The sequence below is a fragment of the Falco peregrinus genome, chromosome 5, assembly GCF_023634155.1.
Source record: "Falco peregrinus isolate bFalPer1 chromosome 5, bFalPer1.pri, whole genome shotgun sequence".
NCBI lineage: Eukaryota > Metazoa > Chordata > Aves > Falconiformes > Falconidae > Falco > Falco peregrinus.
Genome location: NC_073725.1, coordinates 20,669,047 through 20,691,396, shown reverse-complemented (window position 1 = coordinate 20,691,396; position 22,350 = coordinate 20,669,047). Strand labels below are relative to the sequence as shown.

Sequence of the window (22,350 nt, the reverse complement as noted above, 5' to 3'; positions counted from 1 at the left end):
GGGTGGTCGTGTTACAATCTTGTTAATGGGGGGGAAGAGAACCTGTGCTCAGCCAGCCTGTGCTAATGCTCTCAGGCAAACCGAAATTCTAGTGCCTTGTTATTCCTGGCACGTATTAATTAGCAAATGGCAGCTAAATAATGTATTGACAGTCAAGGCGATCACATACGCACAATTTATAGCAAAGTAATGAGTTTGGGGGTCACCCCCACCCCGTTTTGGGGTCAAATTAACAGTTGAAACAGTACAAATGGAAAGCCCAGAAATAATGTTCTACAGTGGGAAAAAAAAAAAAAGGGGGGGGTAGGAGTTTGCTATATGTGGGAAAAAATCATACAGATTCGCAAACCAGTACAGCAAACAGTCTAGCTGGCACGTATCATTTGATTTTTATTTTTGTAGCTCCACAGAAAAAGCATAGCCTACTTGTGCAGGTGAGATACAAACTGAAAAGAATGCTGTTGTGTTACGCCTGCTGCTACTGGCTCTGATAACTTGCCCTCTCCCTTTTTTTGTGTCTGTCTTTAATCATCTTGTTTCCTGGAATGCACTGGGAAGCATCACCGTTATCCGTGATAGGGGTCCAGCAGTTGGAAAGTCAGTGTCCACCTTGATCTTTGAATATAGCTTCAATCTGGTCATTGAATGGATTCTCCTTTCCGAGCACTTGAGGCCATTCGTGCAGCGCCTTCTGCCAGGTAATGCTTGTTCCGAGAGCAGCAGCAATCTGCAAACAGGACAAGTAATATCACTTTCTTGTGTCTCTGTGGTGTAGTTGTTTCATGCCTCCACTTAGGGGACACCACCGTAAAGAAGACTCACCTGTATAGCCACGTGATGGACCGTAACCTCTATCTAACCAAAGAACATACCCTGTTCCAGCTGCTCGAACAAGGGAAAATCCTTCTGAACAGTAAAAATAAGGTGAGGACCCTACACCTTCAGCTTATTTGGCTTATATGGTAACTTTACTTTCAACTCTAAAACTCACTCTGACATTTATTGTAATTATAAGGTTTAACTCTTACAATGCGGTTGTTTTGGAGTTTGGGAACAGACTGGAACCTTTGGGGAATGTTTATGTGCTGTTTTTTAATTCTGTGTTTTTGGAAAAAGCTGTAGTGATGGGCCGGGAGACAAAAACTTTCTTTTATTCAGAGCTTATGTGCAAAGAGACACATTATGGAGTGGAAGCTCTTGGGCTCTGGTCCCTGGATATCTTGTTAAGCTAATGGAGGAACCGAGGCAGGGGAGAAGGGTAAGGAAGATTGTGCAATAGGGTGTTTACTCCTGGTCACAGTTTCTGATGTGACCAAAGCTGGTTATTCTGGGACACCCTGTGGCTGCCAGAGAGCTGAGACCCGTCTCAGTCAGAGTGGTCCATTCTGGCATGGAAGTCTCCAGATCTACTTCACCAGTCCCTAAGCCTTGTGTTGACTTTGACTGTCCCTGGCATATTTTTCCAGTCTGAAGTAAAACAAGAGTCTTGTTTAATATTGTGTATGTTTAAGATAACAGACTGTTCTTCATTTAGAAAGATGAAATTCTTTATTACAAGTTGTTTTAAAAAGAGTAAAATGATCTTGTCAGAGGTATATTTGATATGTTTACACTTAAGCACCCATCAGTAGAAATTAATCTGACCAGTTTCTCCATGACACTTTTGATGTCATACCCTGACCTTTTAGGGTCTCCATTAAGAGTAGCTGTTTTGGTTTTCTAACAGCGGTGACTGTATTATTATAATTAATATATATTAAATATACAGTTAATATAATTAAAATAATAATACTCAAGAAAATTTAGCAGGGTTGGTTGGTTTGCTTAAAAAACCCTACCATCTTTACATGGTGCACCCTCTTGCAAAGGTAGCCCCGGAGGTATGCTCTGCAGTGTTCAGACTGCTCTTGACTGCACTTCAAGGCATATATGCTTAGACTGCCCTAAATTCTATAGTTCCTGCTCAGACACCGTTTCAAGTGATCCTGAGGATTTCGATAATTTACTGTGGGTAAGTCATGCAGCAGAGAAAGGTTAATGATTCTAGAAATCACTTCTCTTACAGATCTTTATTAAATTCCAAAGCCACTATGCTTTGAGACCTGCTGCAATTCATATGGGTTTTGCAATTAATGTTTAGTGAAGATGACAATGCCTAAGCAAGCTAATTTTTTAAAGGAAATATAAGCCATTCCTCATAGCACTCTGGGTGACTGTGGCTGGGAGGTAGCTGTGTTATTTCGGTAGCTTCTGGCTATCTGTTTTCCCCTTCTGCACCAAACTGGCAGTGGGCATGCTTCTCAGCAAAGTGTAAATACCCAACTGATCTGATATGCGTCACTTCAGCTTTTTCTCTTTTTTTTTTTCTGGCTGGAATGTGCTTTGCTATGACTTAAGGAAAAAAAAGGGAGAAGCTAATCATGCTCAAGCTGTGCTTTCCTGCCAGTACATAATCATTAAGAATATTCCGAGCATCTCAGGTTCCAGTTTGTGATGCTCAGGGCTTTCGTGTTCTCCCTGGTAAGTTCATAAAAGCAAGAAATTAAGCCGTTTATGCAGGATCCTGTTGAAATGCATGGCCCTGTCATCCAAACAAAGCAATGAGCTGTTCTAGAGAGAAATTATGTCTTTGAAGCCATCTGGCATTCATGGGGATTTGCAGTGAGATTTTGTAGTAAGGAAGAGATGCTGAAGAAAATCCCTGGGCTCCCTCTATAGTCAATGGGAAAAGAAAGACTTCTTCCAAGGATAATCAAGCTGGACTTTGGGGTATGTTGTCTCAAAGTCAGCTCTAGAGGGAACCTAAGAGGACTGAGGGATGTACTTTGATTTTAGGTGGTAAAAGTAAACGGTGGGAATTTCTTTCACCTATGGCCTGAGCTGGGTGTTTTGGAAAAGAAACCCTCATAAAGCCACATGTTGGCTTTGAAACTTAAGAGTAATGCAGTTACCCTAAGAATTAGTGTTTTGTTTGCAGCCTTCTGTTTTGTAACTTAACAAAAACATGCAAGAAACCCCCCTTCCCCACCAAAAATATTTCACTAAGAGAATGTGGTTCTGGGCCTGGCTAAACAAATGAGCACTTGGTGTTTATCCCTTCTTTCAAGGGTTTTTAAATATAAAACACTGCCTGGAGTGGGGACTATAGGGACTAGTTGCTCCCACCTGAGTGTCCTAACCTAGCTTTTTCCAACCATGGGAGACCAGAATAGCTGTAATGGGACAGGGGAGTGTTGCCTCTTTCCATGTTTTCTTTTCCTTCTTGCAATGATCAGTACACAAGCCTCAGAAATGTTCCATTCCCTCCCACATCCCTGCTGCACGGCTGGACCACTGGACCACCAGATAGACATGCTGATACCTGCTTCTGCCATGTTTATGCCGATAGATTTTTATTTTTTTTTTTTTTAAATTAAGGTGACAACAGATAAATGGCAGGTGAAATGCAGGGGCTGACATCAGACACGGGCTCATCCTGCCCACTGCTGTACCATAACAACGAGGGACTGTGGTACACTTCCAGCTCATCCTTGGCAGAGAGGGGCACTGCGGTTCTTGTATGCCAGACTCCAAAGTTTCTCCACATCTGAAGGTAAGAACTGAAATGTTTATGCCTGCCTTGGAGTGCTGCTCAATTCAAAAAGTTGTGAGTATTTGTCAAGTGCTTTGAGATCTTCAGAGAAAAAATTCAGTAGAAATGCCGAGGCTAGGTCTTCTCTCTTGTATTTATTTGTCAGCTGGAATGTGCGGTGTGGGGAATAGCTGCAGAGACTGAAGTAAGAGCCCTCATTCACTTGATGAGCTGCACAGCATCAGTCCTCTCCTGCTAGGCAGCTCTACATGGCATGATAGCTGTACCTGCCCAGAGGCATTCACCTTGGTAGAAAGTAAAACTTTAAATAAAACTAGTACGAGGAATAAGTGAATTGTTTATCATCTCTCTCAAGCGTACTGTTAAATATCACTCTTTGCTCACACTTCCTCTTCTTTTTATTGAGAGCCACTCTTTCAGAGCAGAGTGCTACGTCTCAGTCCAAATAGTGGTATGTTGATAACAGACTTCTCTATACTAGAAGGAAAAGAAAAATGGATTTAAAGCAGTGGATGTTTGGATAAGGCTAATTAATAAATCCTAGAAGGGCAATAACTCACTTGAAGTGAGACATATCTACAGCTGGCACCTTGACTGTAAGGGAAAATGTACCTATAAAAGCATTAACGTCATCCTAAGAGCAGGAGGGGGAGATCATAACCACTGCAGGATGCCAGGTCCAGCGGGAGTGAAATATGGCAGCGCTTGGCTGGATCCTGCAGCTCGGCACTCCGGGGGCTGTGTGTGGGTTTGCAGCTGCCCTTCAATGCCCTTTTGTAATTTTCTTTCGGCTTAGGCAGGATTCCTTTAAGATAAATATTTGCTGCCTTCACCTCTGCGCTACCTTCCAGCTGCTGGTGGGATACAGGCTGTGGGCAAGAGCCTGGATGAAAAGCTGTGACCTAGCGAGCCTGGCTCCCACGGTGGGCTGTTGCTGGGGGTTATAAGAAGCCTCAGGCCAGCCTCAGGGTAAGACATAAAAATAACACAAAGATCTTTTCTTCTTCACTCCAGACTCTTCCTATTGCACAGTTTCCCCAGATGGCAGGGTTGGGAATGGGGTTCGTTTCATCGCTGTTCTCACTCTCATTTCATTTGCCAAGTTTTCTCTAATTGCTTCCTTGCAAAAGGGCTGCAGCAAAAAATCCAGACACACTTTCTCCACGTCCCCAGGCTGTGAGTTCATACTTTCACGCATCCATCTCCTGGTACTGTGTGTTAGCCAGGCAGGAATTTATGCCCCGGAGTCCCTCTTCGAACAGGAGGCTCTTTCGACATGGCAAGGCTAAGCAAGCCACTGTATTGCTCCAGCTGACCAGCATGGGTGTAAAAGATAGAAACTAAAGCATGTGTTTTGCCTTTGGACTTCCCCCTGCAGGTGTGCCGTGGCTCAACGGACAGCACAGTCAATGGGGAAGCTGCTGAAATGTTGGAATCCATCAGTACTTGCAGTGCATGCCATCAGAGAGTTTCTCCATGGACAGTTCTTTCTCAACACGCAAGACAGCAGCACATCAGGTTATTTGGTGATGGGGGTGTGGGATTGAATATATGCAGGGTGTTAGCTCGCAATATAAAGCCAATCCATACATTCACCTTGTGCATTTGAGCAGGGGGAGCTGCCAAGTGGCTGGGCAGCGTGGTGGGGTTCGCTTGCATGGCTTGGTCATACCGGGGTGGACGAGAGCTCATAGCCAGGAGTGTGAGGAAGGCAGTGGTGCCCTAGACAGCAGCTTTCTCCAAACTGCTCTTGCTGTGGCACAGAGCTAGTACCATGCACCACAAAAACGTCACTGAGGAACATCACTCCTCCTCCCAGCCACTGCCCAGACCTGTGCCCCTGGGCAGGACAGGGATCTTGGAAGTGCAGCCAGCTGCTTGGAGCGCATTTCCTTCATAGCAGCAGGCAGCAAGAAACTTCTGGACCCATTGCTAAGTATATGGGATGGCGAGCAGCCGCTGCTGCTGCCAGAGCCCTCTGGCAGAGGAGGGGGGAAATCAGCTCTGCTGGTGCTGTCCATCTCGTCCACCTCTTGCAATTTGTCCCCTCGAAATTTAGCCCAGCTTAATTCTTGCTCTGAAGCGTCAAGATTGAAAAGCATGGGAAGCAGGAGTGGTCTTATTTTGGGGGGACCTGTCCACTGCTCTGTGTTGACTTGGCGGCTGGGGATGACCGTACCGTGGCCGGCAGAGCCCTGGCCAGGCTGTGCCTGCTGGTGCAAGCCATGGCTGCTACAGGCTGCGCATGGGATTTCAGCTCACACGCAGCTTTTCTCAGGGTGGTATGGGGAAGACTGGCTGCTGCTCTGCTTTGCATATGTGTTTGAAATCTGCAGCTAGTGTATAGAAAACCAGTTGGCTTTGTTTGTAGCTGATTGCAAACATGTTCTCTCCATGCGTTTTACAGAGTTAGAAAAAAACTGCTTTGAAATTAATGTGGTGGGAACCAGGCAACCTCACACTAGGTTACCGAACCCAAGCAAGGACTTAGAGAACAGCTGCTTCTCCTTCCCTTTCATTTATTTCTGAGTGTAAACCTTCCCCTGCTACCTGTCCTTGGAGGCCAGGCAAGTGGGAGAAAACTTCATAACATGTAGCTGCAAAGCATGAAGCAATTTAAGTGTATGGCTTCAAAAGGAAAGCTTTGTTCTGGGTTGTGACGGGGAAACCCGTGGCCTCGGAGGGGACCTCTCAGGTCCTCGCAGTGCTGTATCACTGCCCTGACCCTGCAAAACTTCTGCAGGTGTTTGACCAGGTGGGTAGCCAGCCTATGTGGCAAGGGTCTGTTTTTGTGGCTGAAGACTTGTTTGGCCACTGTACTGGGCAGTGAGTGAAAGAAAGCAGCAGAAGATCTTGCAGGAGTTAAAAAGCAGCCAGCTGACACGGAGATGTCTGCTCTGGGGCTAAAGCCATCCTCTCTTTCAGAAGAGAAATCCCCCAAACCTGCATCCCTGCGGTGTGCTGACCGGGTGTCTGGAGCAGCAATGGGCGCTGGCATCCCGCCTGCTCCAACCCATCTCCGGGGGCTGGATTTTTACCTGGCTGGGGTGGAAGCCATCGACTGGTTCAATCAGCTGCCAGGGCTCACCTCCCATCTTGTGCCACTCCTCTGCCGCTGCAAATAATGTAAATAGAGGGGTTATCACCAGTGAGCACGTAGGTACCCGCCCGGAGAGGTACCCCTCTCTACCTCAAAGCACTGCTGGTATTTTTAAGCAGACCACAGCTCTGCATGAAGATTATGATAATTCATATAAAGTTGTCAGAGCCAATATTGTGTACAATCCCCTCTCCTCAGGGCAGTATTTAAGCCTTTATTGTTAATTTTTTTCTCTGCAATATTTATGCAAGGAAGCGCTTTGAACATAAATAATCGTAAAGCAATTCACTTTCCCTCCCAACTAAGATGGATGCTGTAGCGAGGAAAGCTGTAAATTATTTAATACTGATTTAATACTTTTGCATTTCCCATTTTAGTTGCATCTTCAGCAGTGAAAAAAAAAAAAAAGAGGTAAAGAAAACAGTGCCTTTTAGAGAAAGAGATGGTAACATAATATTCACATGGGCTGATGTCTGCAGGAATAGACTGTCATTTTCAGTTACTTCTCTTCTGAGCGGTCTTTTTCAACTCCAACAAAATAACCTTTTGAATTACATAGGCATGACATTCAATGCAAATGATGCTGTGCTGTAAGCCCCAGAGCCATTAGAGAAGTAAAAAGCTCTCTCTCTTCAAAAGGGCGGTGGAGTGATCAAACATGGGACTCATGGATGTGGCATTAACAGACTGTAAATTCAATAATTTCTTTTATAATGACAGACTAAGAATTCTTAATAGCATTATGCAAGCATCCTGTCAGGAGGGAAATGTTCCCCGTTCAAGCACCACAGTTCTGACCTAGACTCACTGTTGTTGGCTGGACCCTGGCTATCGTGTCAAAAAGTGATGTCTGGGTCCCCATGCTAACTTAGTACTCACAGAAGGGCGATATTCCTGCTTTGACTATAGAAACGTACCCGAGATGCTTGAGTCAACACCCCAAGTCACCTGTTTCAAGACACAGGGCTTGAAGCTCTGTTTCAAAGTTGCAGTGCGTTGGGCACAACACATACTCACCTTAGCTTACACCACGGAGTGCAAATATAGATGCACAGAGTGAGCTTGCCTAACTCTTCATGTATGATGTTATATGCTGAGTATAAGGCTGATTATTGTGTTTTAATTTGTGGTTGTGTTTTCATTTGTAGATGGACTACTATTCCGGTGCCAGAAACAACAAAGGAGTAAGATAGGTAAGGTTTATATCAAGATAGATGAATTTAGACCATTATACTTGACCTTCAAGAATCCTAGAGCAGTTGAACAAATACCCACCAACTGAGTATGTCCAGACTTTGTCTTAAAAATGCCTGTTGCCTTGGCTAGACTAGACTAGAGCTTGCTCCCATCCACACCAAGAAAAAGCCAAAACAAACAACCCCTATCCTATTTATTGCACTGCTTTGTAAAGGAATCGCGAAGTTCTTCAGCCAAAGGCAACGCTGGAGCTTGAATACCCCTCTAAACCTAGAATAAATGCTAGTGTACTCAAATTTTACCCTAAGAAAGCTGGGAGCTGCTGTGTGTATATATGCCCAGGCCAGCCTGAAATCAATGTACTCATCAGAGTGCGCAACCACTGCTAAATATTTGATGTCTGGAGAGTTTAGAGGAGGATTTATGCTTGCTTCAGAAACACCAGAAAAGTAGGTCAGCAGCCTTAGCTGGCTTTTGAGCACACTGATGAACTGACAGCTTTCTTGATGGCAAGCTCAAATTGTTGGCTCCAGGGCTGCAGGAAACTTTGCAAAGTGTCTTTCAGAGCTGGTGTTTGTATGTGCATGTGTGATTTTGTTTACCTCATTTATTTAACACGATGTAATCAAGAACAGCAAATTATATTAAGCTGTTTCTTTTCGTGAAAGCAAATAAATTACCTAAAGTTAGTCATTTAACTTATTAAAGTAATTTGCCTACCCAGCAGGTAGTTTGTTCCAAATCCTAATGACTTGTGAAATATTAAGAAGCTGAGGCAAAAGCCACAAAGAGATGTGGACATCCTGAAACTCTGTGCTATGATATTTGACAGTGGAGCCCACCTCTCTGAGATACTTTTGGACAGAAAGGCTCCCTCTCCCGTCCTCCCTTCTTTACCTCCTCCTCAGTATGGTCTGTGTGAGGCCCAGAACCAGCTGCCTGAATCGGATCACGTAGGATAAAATAAGTTCATGAATTTTGATAGGATTTGGCTGCGACATGAGATTTTTGCAATAATCTTAGGTGCCTCAGCAGCTTTGTGCTTCCAAGGACAGCCAGGCACTGAAGAGGAGAGATGTTAGAGATGTACACTTTAAAGTACTGCCAGGGTGCTTCTGCCCCTTCGTGGCTTTGCTGTTAGCTATCTGCGTGCTGGGATTTAAATACAGTCCCCAGGCAAAATTTTATCAAGGAGGAGCAACACAGAACTACCTCTTTATGTGACTATAAAAGTAAGGAAATACAGATCAGGGTTTTTTCCCCAGTTGTTATACACTATTTTTGGAACATAAAAATTCCTGCTATCTGGGAGGGCCCACAAGTGGCTGAGGGATGGGGATGGTCCACCCCAGGGAAGAGCCTGCAGGGAGCGGATGAGGATGGGGCCAATCTCTTCACAGCAGCACCCAGAGGGAGGGGGAGAGACAGTGGGCATAAGCTGAAACATGGCAGGTTCAGCCTGGATACAGGGTAAAAGCTGTTTTCCTACTTTTCCATCACCTTCTAACTACTTGACTATGTTGCCCACCTCAGTCATGATCACAGCATGCTGATCCTTTTTTGGAAAAGAAAGAGCGAGTGTGTTTCTCCTTGCGATGGAGCTGGGCTGGTGATGGGTGGTGCCTCAAGCTGGACTCAGGCAGATCTTGTGAGGGAAGGGGAGCTGAGAGGGATCCAGGAACCTGTCCCGAGACTCCCAAGGACACTGTCCACTCATGCTCATGAGGAAATATTTCCAGTTCTTTTTTTTTTTTTTGTGTGTGAGTGTGTGAGTGTGTGAGAGAGAGAGAGAGAGTTGCAGAAGGAAGCGACTTAGGTAAAGTGCTTACCTAATGTCACTTAAGGTCAGAGAAGGATGAGTTTTGTAGCCACTTCAAGTCAAAAGTTACAGCCACATGAAGGTGCTTCCTGGGAAAAGCACTTCTACTTTCAAAACCAGTGAGTTAAGAGAAGACGGCTTATTCAGGCAGGAAAAGTGGCTGAGAAAAGTTCACCTTCCTGAGGCACTGCTCATCCCGGAGGAGGCAGTATGAGGCCTGGGCAGTGATGTAGTGAACTACAGTTCATGAAAACTACCTTCCCCATTGCAGATATGCTATCTCTAGCCTAGACGATCTGCTTATAAAAGCAATGATCAAAAATAAACTCAAATCTTATGGACCGAGATAGGTTTGAGATTTCTTTGTTTCTTCATCAATCTGAGAAACTGCAGTGGACCAGCAGGAAGCATTTTTAGCTGCCATCCCTGTCACCTCGCCATCAACACCCACTGCCACCCAAGTGCAAATAGTCGGGTCGCTGTGCACCAGGGTGGTGGGTGCCGGTGGCTGGGAGCAGCGAGGCAGCTGTGGTCCCAAGACTGGTGGTGGGGTCTTGTCTCGGCAGAGGTCTGCGGTTACCCCAACCAGGGAAGCTGGAGATGGTCTTAAGGGTCCCCCTTTGGCCCCAGCCCTGACAGCAGGGTCACCTCGGCTGGCTGGCTATGCCACCCTTCTCCCAGTACAGAGCTAAAACATAAAGAGAGTGTTAGCTGCCCAGCACGTGACTAAATGCTGCATGAAACAGACAAGGAAAAAACAACTTACTTTGTCTCAGTGGGAAATCCATGTAGAAAATATCAAAGTTGGCAAATTTCTCAGATCTCGCTATTTCTTTCAGGACGTTGGAAAGTTGTAAAGCTCTCTGCAAAAATCAAGCAATTGAATGATGAGTCATTGAGGCTCACGCTGTTTTGCGTGGATTCAGCTTTTGTCACCAATGCGCCGTCAGGAATTTGAAAGCTAATGTTGCCCTTTTAGCTGGGGAAAAGGAGGTGAGATGGGATTCTGCATCATAACATAGTCTCGCATGAGCGCCAGCAGCCTTGGGGCTACCCAGCTCACCATGTAATATGTCACTGCAGGTTGCACGGAGGCCTCAGCTGACATAATATGTTTAATACAGCACATGGTTATTTTATTGTGGATGACTTTGAGTAGTGTCTTTATGCCTATATAAATGTTCTGAATTTCTTGGGTTTGGAGGCCTCTTGATGAGTGGCAGCCCAGTCATTTTCATGCTGCTTAAAGAAAACTGAAACTTTCCTACAGGAAAAATGTTCTCCTTTCCCATTATCCTTCCCATTACTGTGTTACGGATGCTAACGTTTATCTATTCAGATCAAATTCTGCCCCTACTTTCAGCAGACTCAATTACCTCCATTGAGTGTCTACTAACTGATATATCCTGTGTGATTTCTACAGCTGTAACAGAGATCGGAATCTCCTAAATATTTAAATCATGCAGTTTGGATAATAACATAGACAATTAGTTTCAGACAGGGGCTCACAAAGAAGATTAATTCATACCCCGCAGACATACGCATTGTTCATGGACAGAAGTTACGGGTACTGTATGTTCTGTATTGTTGGTACGAATATATAAGATGCAGTCCTGCAAAGATTTAGGAAAGCGCTTAAGTGCCTTCTCTGAAGTCAAGGGGGACAGGACATAAAATGAAACACGTATGTAAGCCTTGGTAAAATTAAGGCCATATTTTTTGTTTAGTGAATGCAAACATTAATATGACTATAAACAGAGATGACATCTTTGACAATATTTGGTTACTGTCTCTTTTATGTGCCTGCGGCGGGTGGTGGTGGGATTAAAAATCAGCTTGTACCATAAGGGAATAAGTGGCTGATATTATGTGACATTCATTTCTGCAGCCAGATTTTTAGGGTGAGTTTTAAGACATCTCTGTTCTGTCTTTTCCCATTCCTGCACTCAGCCTGGATGCTCCTTGGTCACACCATCTGGCGATTAAGTCCACAGAAATGTGTCTGAGGAAGATTAGCACAAATCCCAAATGAAGACAGGGTAAGGCTCTTGCTCTCAAGGTCTGTTCCAACTGCCAGCGAAATCTATGCAGTTGGCTTTTCATACTCACAGCTACTTGATTTGCAAGCTTTCTCTTTCTTTTCAGGTACATTTTCTCCTTAAAGAACATGAACCTGAATGGTTTTGTCTCAGGGAGATCACATCCCCTGAGAATAAATTTGGGCAGCTGAGAGGCTGGAAAAGGAATACATTTATGAATTCCATGCTGCTTCCCAGAGCCTGACAGCATTGGGAAGGACGGCTACGTGGGTGCGGATGTTTCTGCATCTTACCTCCACGTTTGGAAAAGTGTGCTGACACTTTGTCTTTGAGATATTAGGCTTATATCCTCAGACACAGGGACAAACTGGAAGAGTGTCTGTGCAAGAGGGTGGTCCCGCTGCAGCCTCATCGAGACTTACCTCGGAGGTCAAATTCCTGAGGGTCTCATTGGGGGTCAGCCAGCCGCTGCAGGGGCTCACCTGGGCAGGCACGAGGAGCAGGGTTAGCAGCACGCCAAGAGGAAAGGGGAGCTGGTAAGCTACAGCCAGCCACCTTACCTGGAGACAGTCGAGGAAAGAATAAAGTTGACTGTACGTGACATCCCTGTTCAATTGCCCTGCAAAGCACAGAGAGGGAAACGTCACATGTCTGATGGCCAAATGTAATTTTGTTTTGCAGGTCTGTGTTCCCATGCATTAGACCCCCCTCCCCAGGAGCCCCAACTGCCCCCTGGTAATCCTTCCACCACCAGAGCCAGGGTGCAACAGAGGTGGCACCGATGCACCCTTCCTGCTAAGGCGCCCGTGTCCCTACGGCACGCAGGGCTACTTTCGCTTCTCCTGCATCTCCCTCTGGCCTTTTACGGGTGATTAGTCTCACACATGGGTTTAGTTATCACAGCCTGCCCCAACCTCTGAAGTGCGTGACTGATATTTTATCCATTAACGTGTCCCTCGCTCTCCAAAGGCAGAGGTTGCAACGCTGGAGGGAAGATTGAAGATGCCTGTATATACTCTGAGTTTCACATTTACCTCGGAGAGGTTAGCCTTAAAAGGGAGGAACAATTTTGCTGTCATGGAGGAGAGTGGTTATGCTTGTGTGGGTGAGCAAATTCAAACATGAAGTCAAAAACCCAGCTGACATTCCCTAAAATTCAATGTACTATGCAATAGCCTGGCTTGCCAAGGAAACCACTCATTTCATTATGTTTTTACTTCCTTAGTAGCGACAACCAAGATGGAAATTAGATGGCCGCTCAGTTCTCTGAGTTTGTAGTGTACTGATGATTCCATCAGGCCTCGCTGTTTTTGCAGCGCTGATTTTATTGTTGTTTTGGGAACTCTCCCAAGTGAAATGGGCTCCTCAGGATGCCTCGCAGCAGCTCCCTGATCTAGATGTGGATCCTGCGTGTCTCACAGCCACCCATCACCCAGCAGCAGTATCAGCTGCCTGGGCAGCGACAAATGGGGAACTCAAAGATCTAGTGTCCCTCCTGGATAGTGGGATATCCCAGACCCATGTAGCCTGAAAGCATCAGGCCCTGGGATGGGCTGTCGAGGGGACCAGGGACTCGGCAGAAAGCCAGACCAACGTCTGGTCACGCCTGACTGGCAGCCAAGTGGGGAAGCCTGCTTGAACCTATCGGAGGATCTGCCAGAAGTGATCTCTTGCTGCAAAATGTGTTGTTTAGGATTAATTGGGTCCCTCCAAGGCAAATCAGCCCCTCTGGAAAATTTCCAACTTGTCATATAGCTGATCACTCCTGATTTGGCTTGTGCCAAAAAACTCTACGTGTTCTCTCTGATAATTAGATATCCAGTAGAGGAACCATCCCTGTGATAAGCGTGCACTCAAGGAAAGAAATGTGTTTGTGTGGCTAAAAAATAATTATGACAAGCTCCCCCTGCCCTGAAAGGGACAAGATTTTTCTTTACTTTTTCTGCTTTCATTGGTAGCAGTATAGTGCTTATTATAGAAAAATGTAACCGGGTATCAGGAATAGAAATTAAGACCTCAGGCTTCCTGAGAAGAGTTGAGTACTTTTTGAGGGGCAAAATAACCCAGAGTAGATTGCGCAGAAGCTGTGGGGATACTGGCAATGATTGGGGAACCCTGGGGAAACCACAGCACAGAGTTTGCTGAAAGCTTTAGTACCCAGTGGTTGCCAAAATCATCTGAAGCTGTGATCGACCATTCTAACTATGTGTTTTAACTTCTCTCTCTCTTTGCTGATGGGCACAAAGATGACAACAACTTCCCACTTGCTCAGATGCAAAAGAGATTCCCTTATCTAATACAAATAAGAACATGCTTTAGGTCTAAAATTTGGCAGCAGAATGTCCACAATTGTTCCTTGTATATATACTTGACTGACTTCAGCTGTTTGCATAAAACCTTTCTTTGCTACCTGCATAAAGTATTTCACGTTCTTTATCCACTGCCGGGTGGTATGAACTTGTAGATAAGGGGTTCTGCAACTAACGTCCAAGCTTCTTCACCCCACAACATCCCACATCCCCAGCGAAATCAGAGGCACAGCTGTCAGACTCACCAAGGATGGACGTCACACACCATTGCATGTGAATGCAGCTCCCTGTGATGACATTCCTCCCCACTGCTTGGCACAGGATGAAGCCAAGGAGCAAGTGGTCCATCAGTGGTCACACATACAGTTTCATGCATGCTCTGAGATTACAGGCTCCCAAAGGCAGCCTCCAAATCTCTGAGAACACTGCCTGAAAGTACTTACGGCAACTGGAGTCTGAGGGAATGCCCCAAAACATGCCTGCACGTGGTGTGAAGTTTCAGTCATCACACCTGTAGGTGGCATAGGAGGTGGCAGGCACCCAGTGCCGGCAGAAAATTTATTTCTCTAATATCTAACCAGTCTTTCACAATCCCCTGACTTAAACCTTCTGTCCTGATCCACATCCAGTTTTACCAAGACATCCACCAGTCAGTGAGTGGAGGTGTTCACCAAATGTCCAGCTCCACCTGTAACAGCAACCAGGATGAAGTGCAAGCCGGCCAGCCACAATGTTTGGCCAAGGCTGAGGCAGAACAGCTTGTTTCCACATCTACAACATGTGCTGAGCCTGATTTGGAGCTGAGTGGGTCTGGCTAGAGGGGCAACCAGGCAGGATGGTAAACTGGCTCTCCTACTTCTACTGCACAGCCAATATCTGTCTCATATTTCTCAGATTTACTCCACTTTATCAGGTTTTCTTGAAATTGTCAATGGAGTAATACATTATTTAGGGAGAGAAGACAACACAAGCAGGCAGGTAACAGGAGGAGCCCCACAATACCTCATATTTACCTAGAGGATGGTATCGGTCATGCAGGTTATCCCAGAGAAAGCGGCCATCTACCAAGCCTGTCAAAATCACATGGCTGCCGTTTGGAAGACGGGAGTCCAGGTATCGCAGAGCTTGCATCACGTTGGAGAGCATTTCTTTGGGTGTAGTCATGTGAGCCAGCGTGTCACGGTTCCTGCAGAAAAAGAGGGTGCCAAGAGGACATTGTGTTCAGGTAATAATGTGCCCCCAAAAAGGCACCTGAACCAGCTGCATTTTCTTCTTTGCTGCTCTTTCACATTAAGTTAGCTAAGTAAAGCCTTGTAAAAATGTTGCCATTTCTCTTAGTCTCTCAGTGTTATTGCTAAAATCAGAAACGATACAGAAACCTCCCTCAGTGCAACCCTTGTCCCTGCTATAAACAGACAGGTGCATCCCTTTTTTAGAGTGGCCTCCTGTTGTGGGTTAGCCCTGGTGGGCAGCTAAGCATCACACAGACATTTGTGTGCTTCTCCCTCACCCCTGGTGAGTGAGAAAGGGCAAGAGAAAAGGAAGAGCAAAAGCAAGAAAACTTGGAGGTCAAGATAAAAAAAAAGTTATTGTTCAACAAGCAAGGGAGAAGTAGAAGAAGAGAGAAAGCAAGCAAAAGAAGTAACACAAAGGCAACAACTCATCACCTCCCATAACGAGACCAATGCCCAGCCAGTTCCTGAGCAAAAGATGGCCAATGCCCCTGAAATCCCTTCTTCTCCCTTTTTGTTCCTGAGCATGACATTGCTTGGCATGGACTACCTCTTCGGTCAGTTTGGGTCATCTGCCTGGCTGTGTCCCCTCCCAAGCTCTTGCATTTTTCTGTAAAAGCCACAGGGGTGGGGGGTGGGGATGTGGAATGCTGAAGCTGAAATAGAATTTAACTTACATAAGAAAAACAAACAAGCAAAACCACCCCAGGCTGCCTAGAGAACACTGCTTTAGTTATGTTATTAAAACAACCACTTATTACAGAAAAACCATCCACCAGCTCTCTGCCTGAGAGCCATCGCCACGCTCTCATGGTGCACAGGTCCATAACAGGGGCTATAAGCAAGCGGGTGAACACAGCCCCAAGAAGGCTGTCCCATCCCAGTAAGAGAGGATCCACAGGTCTCTGGCATGGAGGAGACCCCAGCTCCACAAGGCCCTGCTCCGGCAACATCTAGAAGGCAAAGGGGAGCCAGCTCTGGGTAAAAGCCTCTTGTTGTCCAGAGATGCCCCATTGCCCTCTCTCAGAGTGACGAGTCAGTGGGATGGAAATAAGGATGCTTCCACAAACCCCAGGCAGCTCCAGGGTTCCCTGGCCCTCCCTGGGACACAAGGAGCAGAGCGTTTAAGTCCTGAAGTTTCTTTTTTTGAATTGGGAAAGACAATAAAGACATGCATTTTGCAGCATAAGCTCTAAAAAGAGCCCCCAGAAATAGCAGCAAGGACACCATAGCCAGGATTTGGAGCACATCAATGTGTGGACCATGCACCTTGGGAAGCAGGCTGTTGTGACAGTTTCGGGCCTGCCTTGGTGGTGCAGCTCAGCTGGACCAAGGTGGTCAAAGAGAAAGCCTCAACACCCACCGAGGAGTTGATCTCCTTGCTCAAGAAAAAAGACAGGGGATGTCCTTCCAAGTAGCGCATGAGGTTGTACTAATGTCCATCCTTATGGCTTTAGTGGCTCCCATCTCTCTCATGGGCTGGTAGGAAAGTGGTAGGAAGCCAGGAGGATCCATCCAGGTCCTTTCCATTGGAAAGGCCTTTAATCTCTTTCACGGCGTCCCAGGGGTAAGAGAAGGGCAAACTCGATGCTTGCAGTGCCAGGTGAGCTTCTGGGGAATCAGGTAGGCTTTCTTGTCAACGAATGCTGTGGAAGCAGGAGCTTTCAAAAGCATTGCTCTTCTGTCTTGAAGCATTAGAAATGTTTGTGGTGGGTGCCGAGTCCCATGTGGGAGAACCACTTTCCCTGGCAAGGATTTGGGATTCTTCAGTGGGCTGTGTTTTGCACACAAAGTAATAATTAGATGAGTTCCCTAGGCCCAGAAATATGTCTTAATGCAGTACGTGCTGCTGAAGCGTTTGAGACTCTGGTTAAGTAGAACTGAAAAACAGCATTAAGATTCAGGTTATCCTTGCGACAGCCATCCAAACAAGGCAGTTTTGTGATAAGACTGGTTTTCCCCTTAAATTACATCATTTTGCCTACAGGTGTTGCAGCACTTGATTTCAAAATACCGCTCTGATGTAAGTCCTCTGCCTCAAGTAAACATGTCAGTGTGAGCCAAAATTAATACGACATTCATAACTCTGCTTTCTCTTGTCATTCTCCGCTGAAGTCATGCAGATATTTCAGGGCATTTCTTCACATTTCTTTTCTGTGCAAGGCTAGGAAATTAACACTCCCTGTCCCCCTAGAATACACAAATACACAGTAATATCCTTGGATGCGCACACAGCTCCCAGGATGCCCTAACACCACGGGTACCCTAGCTGTTCACACACATAACACAGACGGACCAGACAGCCTCGTGCAATGTGTGCAAAGCTTCTCCAGAGAGAAAAGCTTCTTTTGGCCACACAGACCTCCTTCAGTCCCTTGTGACAGGGTCTGACATAGTCCAAACACAGTTCTCCGCCCTCCTTCTGCATAGAGTTCATGGGCCTGGCCTGCCACACCCTGCGGGGCAGCGACTGCCCCCTCCCCATGACCCCAGCCCAAATAAATATCCCCCCAGCCAATGTTTCAGCCAAACATCTATCTGCTTTCCAGCCACATGCTGTTACATGCCCAGGGTTTTGGCTACTGGCATAGGTGGCCAGCTGGCAAGCAAGCACACCACATGCACACACTGACACATGCCACATGCATGTCCACGCAGGGTTGGAGCTGCAGTGCAGGAGTTCAGCTCCAGCACGCTGCAGAGGGCTGGTATGCCCAGGACAAAGGAGCTAGAGGTATTTCAGGCTCACATGCTACTTTTAGGGCCAGAGGGGTGCAGCAGTATTTTGGTATTGGTAGCCTTGGATGCCAGTGCTGTTTCATACAGGTTCCCTCCCGGCAGCTGCCTGCTCACCCCACTTTGCTGCTGTCACCTCTCTGTTGCTGATGTCATAACTGCAAAGCTGGGAAAGAGAGGCTGGAGAAATAGTGCCTTAGCCCAGGCTCAACTAATACATGCAATAATTGTACAGTATTTGAAACGGCTGGTGCTCATTATTTTCTTGTCTGATTTTTTTTGTTCTAGGTCTGTGTGTCCCACATTGTGTCCCAAATTTACACCTCAGTGGGCTGAGAGATACCATTGCCATCTGTCCTTATTTTTCTAACCCCTCTGTTTGGACACCACAGTGTGGAGACTACTGGGAACATGTAACACAGGCTGCCAATTTCATTATCTTTCTCCTCTACAAACATCCATATTACTCATTGCCCCACTCTTCACATGGGATGAAATACTGGCATTTTAACAATGCTTTGGCTAAGAGCTGCGTCTCCAGTGTGCTCAGCACACCACTCTTTTGAAGGTAAAATACAGGATAAGGCCAGAAAGGCTCTATTACTACAGTTTAAAGCTGTCCTTGAAGAGGTTTTTATTTGTCAAACTCTAGATTTGAGGTCAAGCCCATCGGATGCTCTGCATCCTCCGTAACCTCTGTGGTTACATCAGAGCCAGGGCAGCTACATACAATGACTGGACACTGAAAAAAATCTCTCTCTGCTGTACTTCCCACTCAGTGGAAACAGCATGTTGCTACAGAAGCTGAAGCATCTTCCCTTGCTGCAGTCACAGGGGTCGCTACAGCCTGATAGCCTCTTGTGATGCTGCAAATGTTTTGGAAGAAAACAGACACTAGAGAGAATTTGAGCAGACAAAAGTGTCTCTGCCAGGTAATGGATGCTGGGATAAAAAGACAGCAGAGTTCCAAGTAATAAATACTGTTTTGAAATATACAAATGGGCGAGGCAAGACCAAAATGGTTTAAATTTGTGAAAAAATTCTTTTTGCTTCAGGCAAGACTAGAAAACAGAGTTAGAGACAGGGGAAGTGAAAAGAATAACCTGCAGAATGAGGAATAAAACAAAGGAAAAAGAGGTGCTTTTAGCAAAGTCAGTGAAACAGCAGAATTCAAATATATGTGCAACAGATCCTGAGCCAAGCCTGGGAGAAGACACCTCAAAAGTCCCTGTGGCAGGGGCCACAGAGTTCAGCAAAGGTGCTATTTGGGGAGGGGCTCATCATTCTGGGGGTGGTCGTAATGATACCTCCATAAGCTTCTCAATAATCAGATGCCCAGGACAGTCTGGTCAGCAAGTAGCAGGAGCTCTGTGACTGCTTTTCCCACTCAGTCAAAGGGTGGTGGCATTACTTTTGGGGATTTGTGCATCCTTCCCAAGGAAGGAGGATGGTGCTGAGGGCAGATTTGGCAGTTCTGGGCAGGGGTGAGATGCCAAGGATGAAGGTTTCATGGGAGGTTATTTCTTCATGCGGCCCGCACATGACCAGGGAGCTGGTGGTGCCAGGGAAAGGCCTGAAAGGTGGCCCCTGAGGTCCCACTTCTGCTGTGTGAGCCCACTTCTGAGGGCTCTCAAGCACCACAGTGGCAGGGAAAGCCCTGCCTGGCCTTTGGCCGTGGCTTCTGGAGTGCAACACCTGGTGTGTGAAGTTGCAACCCAAGCACTTGCTGCTAAGCAAAGTTTTAGGATAGCAAACCCAGGATATTTTAATGGCAAAGCCTGACAGCCTGTGTAATAGCTCCAATTTCATTATACAACCTGCGGGTGGGACTTTTCAAAAGCTTTAGAAGGAGACTTAGCTGAGACTGTGTCATTGATTAAAAAGAGTGTTTTGAAAGTCTCTGCCTAAGTCAGATTTATTTCTTCCACTTAAAAGAAAACCTGAAGATTCATCATGGTGAAAATAATGTTACACTAACAGCACTCGGACCACCTGCAAAATCAAGACCGTGGTACAGATGTGCTGTGCATTGGCCTGGCAGCAAGGTGTTTTCTGCCTTCTCACTACTGGAAAGAAGAGAAGCATCCAACTAGTGACCTCTTAGTGACCCTGCGAACATTGCTAATGGATAATGCCAGAACTATTAGTTTTGAAAGCTTCAGTTCATTCACCTGCTGAGCTCGTGACGCGAGTAAAGCCAAAAAGACAAAACACCTTGTCAGGAGAGCACAGCAAAGACTGCAGGCAGCGCACAGTACAGGCAGGGTGAAAATAGACCTCGACAGGGGACGGTGTTGTCATTCCTCAGAAAAGGTAAACCAGTCACGCTTTCCCTCCTGACAGGAGGTGACACACTGGGCAAGACAGATATACATGCTTTTAAACTCTTTTTTTCCCCTCCTGTTGTTGTTATACCTCATTTCATCTGCTAAGTTAGAAATACTCTACTTCAGACATACCGTTTGTCACTTTATCACTGGCTTGTAAAAGAAAGAAAGAAAGACAAGCTCCAAATGAGGACTGGTAGGTGACTATGACAAATACAGATAAGGCAACAACCAGTATTTGCAGCAGAAAAGTAAGAATGAAGCACAGACCAATAGCAAAGAAAAATGCCATCATGGGGAAGCGCAAAGTAATGGAACATGAATGTCCAAGCAGCCAGCAGTACTCTAAAGAAGCCAAATTTATGTTACTGTAAATATGAATTAAGTTTACACCTTACCCGTTGCAGACATCATTCCCAATCGTAGCGTAGATAACTATGGCCGGATTGTCCAGCATCTGGTTTCTGGCCAAGCTAAAAGAAAAATACACAGTTCTATTAATGGGGAAATTCATTTTCAATGTCTGAATCACAAACACGCACTACACTTGCATGAGATCACATTTGGATTTGCTTTGGCCAATGCTCAGATGACTACTTTACTTTTAGAAGAGGGATTTTTTTGTTTGGGTTTTTTTTTGTTTGTTTGTTTGGGTTTTTTTCACTATAGTTTTGCATTTTAGTAAAGTTTCTTAAATATAGGGGGTTTTACTTCTCCATTTTGCCCCTCATGGACTTGTCTTGCCCACTGTTTTTCCTGCTGGATTTATATCTTTTTTGTATTATTCAGAAGCAAAATCAAGCAGTTTCATTTTGGGGCAAAGACATAAATCAAGATGGGAAGTTTTTAATCAGAGATGGGAGAGGAAGACTACGTTGGCTAACAATTAGGTTTATGTAGGTAGGATGAGGCTCAGGATCAAATCGGGATTTGAAGATCAGTGCTAGAGGGCAAGGATTCATTACTGCATTTTCCAGAGAAAAGAACAATAAATCCCTTAGGATGTGAATTGTATCAGCATGAAGCAAACTAAATCAAACCCCAACTGCCCCACAGCCCACCCAAATTTGCCTGAACAGGAGAGCTGCTGCCTCTCACTGCCCAGTAGCTACTCAGTCGTATCCATATGGAGATAACACATGGACCGGCCCATGTCTACCTACATTGGTACAGATTAGGAGTAACACACCTAGGAGACATGAAGCACAGATTTAGGGAAAGGCGTAGTCATGTCCCTAAAATAATTTGAAATCCTGGCTTAATGTTGGCTTCACTGGGCCGAGATCAAGACCCTGGAGACAGTGACATCCATACTTTAGAACAGTTTTTCTTCTGTTGATAAATATTTATACTACAGAAGAAACAGCCAGTGCTTCAGAGCACTGTGGCCAAGGGAAACTGTTTTTTTAGGGTACTTGTGGATAATGCATTCCTTACAGTACTTTGCTTGTTTCTTTTGAAGAAGTAGGACCTCAGCAATGCTTCTGTATCCCCAGCCAGCATTTTAATCCCGTTGAACACTCACCTTTTTATTAAATAGAGGAGGTTTCCTGAAGAACCACCTGATCACATGTAGTTGGAATAAGAGAAATAGTACAACATCACTGTAGTGACAAACAAAATGAAGTGCAAAACCTAACTTCATCGTATATTTCCTCAAATGTATAAACATTAAAAGTAAAAATGGAACAACAAGTCGTCTCTGTAACCTTCTCGAGTGCCAGCATTAGGAAGTAAGGCTACATCTACCTGAGTCCCACACTTTAAGGGACTCAGGAAATCAAATACTTTTAAGTGCTGCGTTGTTTGGTTCTGGCTTTTAATCCAGATCTAGCAGCTTCTTCCCATCTGTTGAACATAGTAGTCTCTTGTAAACCAGCCAACCTGACTTGTCAACAGTCGATCTACTTTTAACTTTCCCTATAAATTGCAAAGGGAACTGTTCTCACTCTTCTGAGAGAGCAAGCGTCTCACAGCTATACCATGTTGGGACTGATTC

General features: G+C 45.5%; 1 protein-coding gene and 1 long non-coding RNA gene across 4 annotated transcripts in view; one reads left to right on the top strand and one right to left on the bottom strand.

The window, feature by feature from the left end:
* Positions 1-372: 372 nt before the first annotated feature.
* Positions 373-22,350, bottom strand: part of AOAH (acyloxyacyl hydrolase) — an 80,542-nt gene continuing 58,564 nt past the window's right edge. Inside the window, exons 15-22 of the mRNA XM_005242197.4 lie at positions 21,877-21,913; positions 20,750-20,824; positions 15,070-15,242; positions 12,308-12,366; positions 12,170-12,229; positions 10,475-10,571; positions 6,631-6,707; positions 373-727 (exon numbers count right to left, since the gene is read on the bottom strand). Of these exons, the coding sequence (XP_005242254.2) occupies positions 599-727; positions 6,631-6,707; positions 10,475-10,571; positions 12,170-12,229; positions 12,308-12,366; positions 15,070-15,242; positions 20,750-20,824; positions 21,877-21,913 (707 nt within the window). The 3' untranslated portion in view covers positions 373-598. The remainder of the gene's footprint in view (positions 728-6,630; positions 6,708-10,474; positions 10,572-12,169; positions 12,230-12,307; positions 12,367-15,069; positions 15,243-20,749; positions 20,825-21,876; positions 21,914-22,350) is intronic.
* LOC114013509 (uncharacterized) lies at positions 739-10,511 on the top strand. Of its 3 annotated transcripts, none has more exons than XR_008747274.1 (3): positions 739-4,561; positions 4,971-6,718; positions 7,841-10,511. It is a non-coding gene; the product is annotated as an uncharacterized LOC114013509 (long non-coding RNA). The 3 variants fall into 3 exon arrangements; XR_008747276.1 differs by having other exon boundaries at positions 739-5,110; positions 6,518-6,718; XR_008747275.1 differs by having other exon boundaries at positions 739-924; positions 3,418-6,718; positions 7,841-10,510.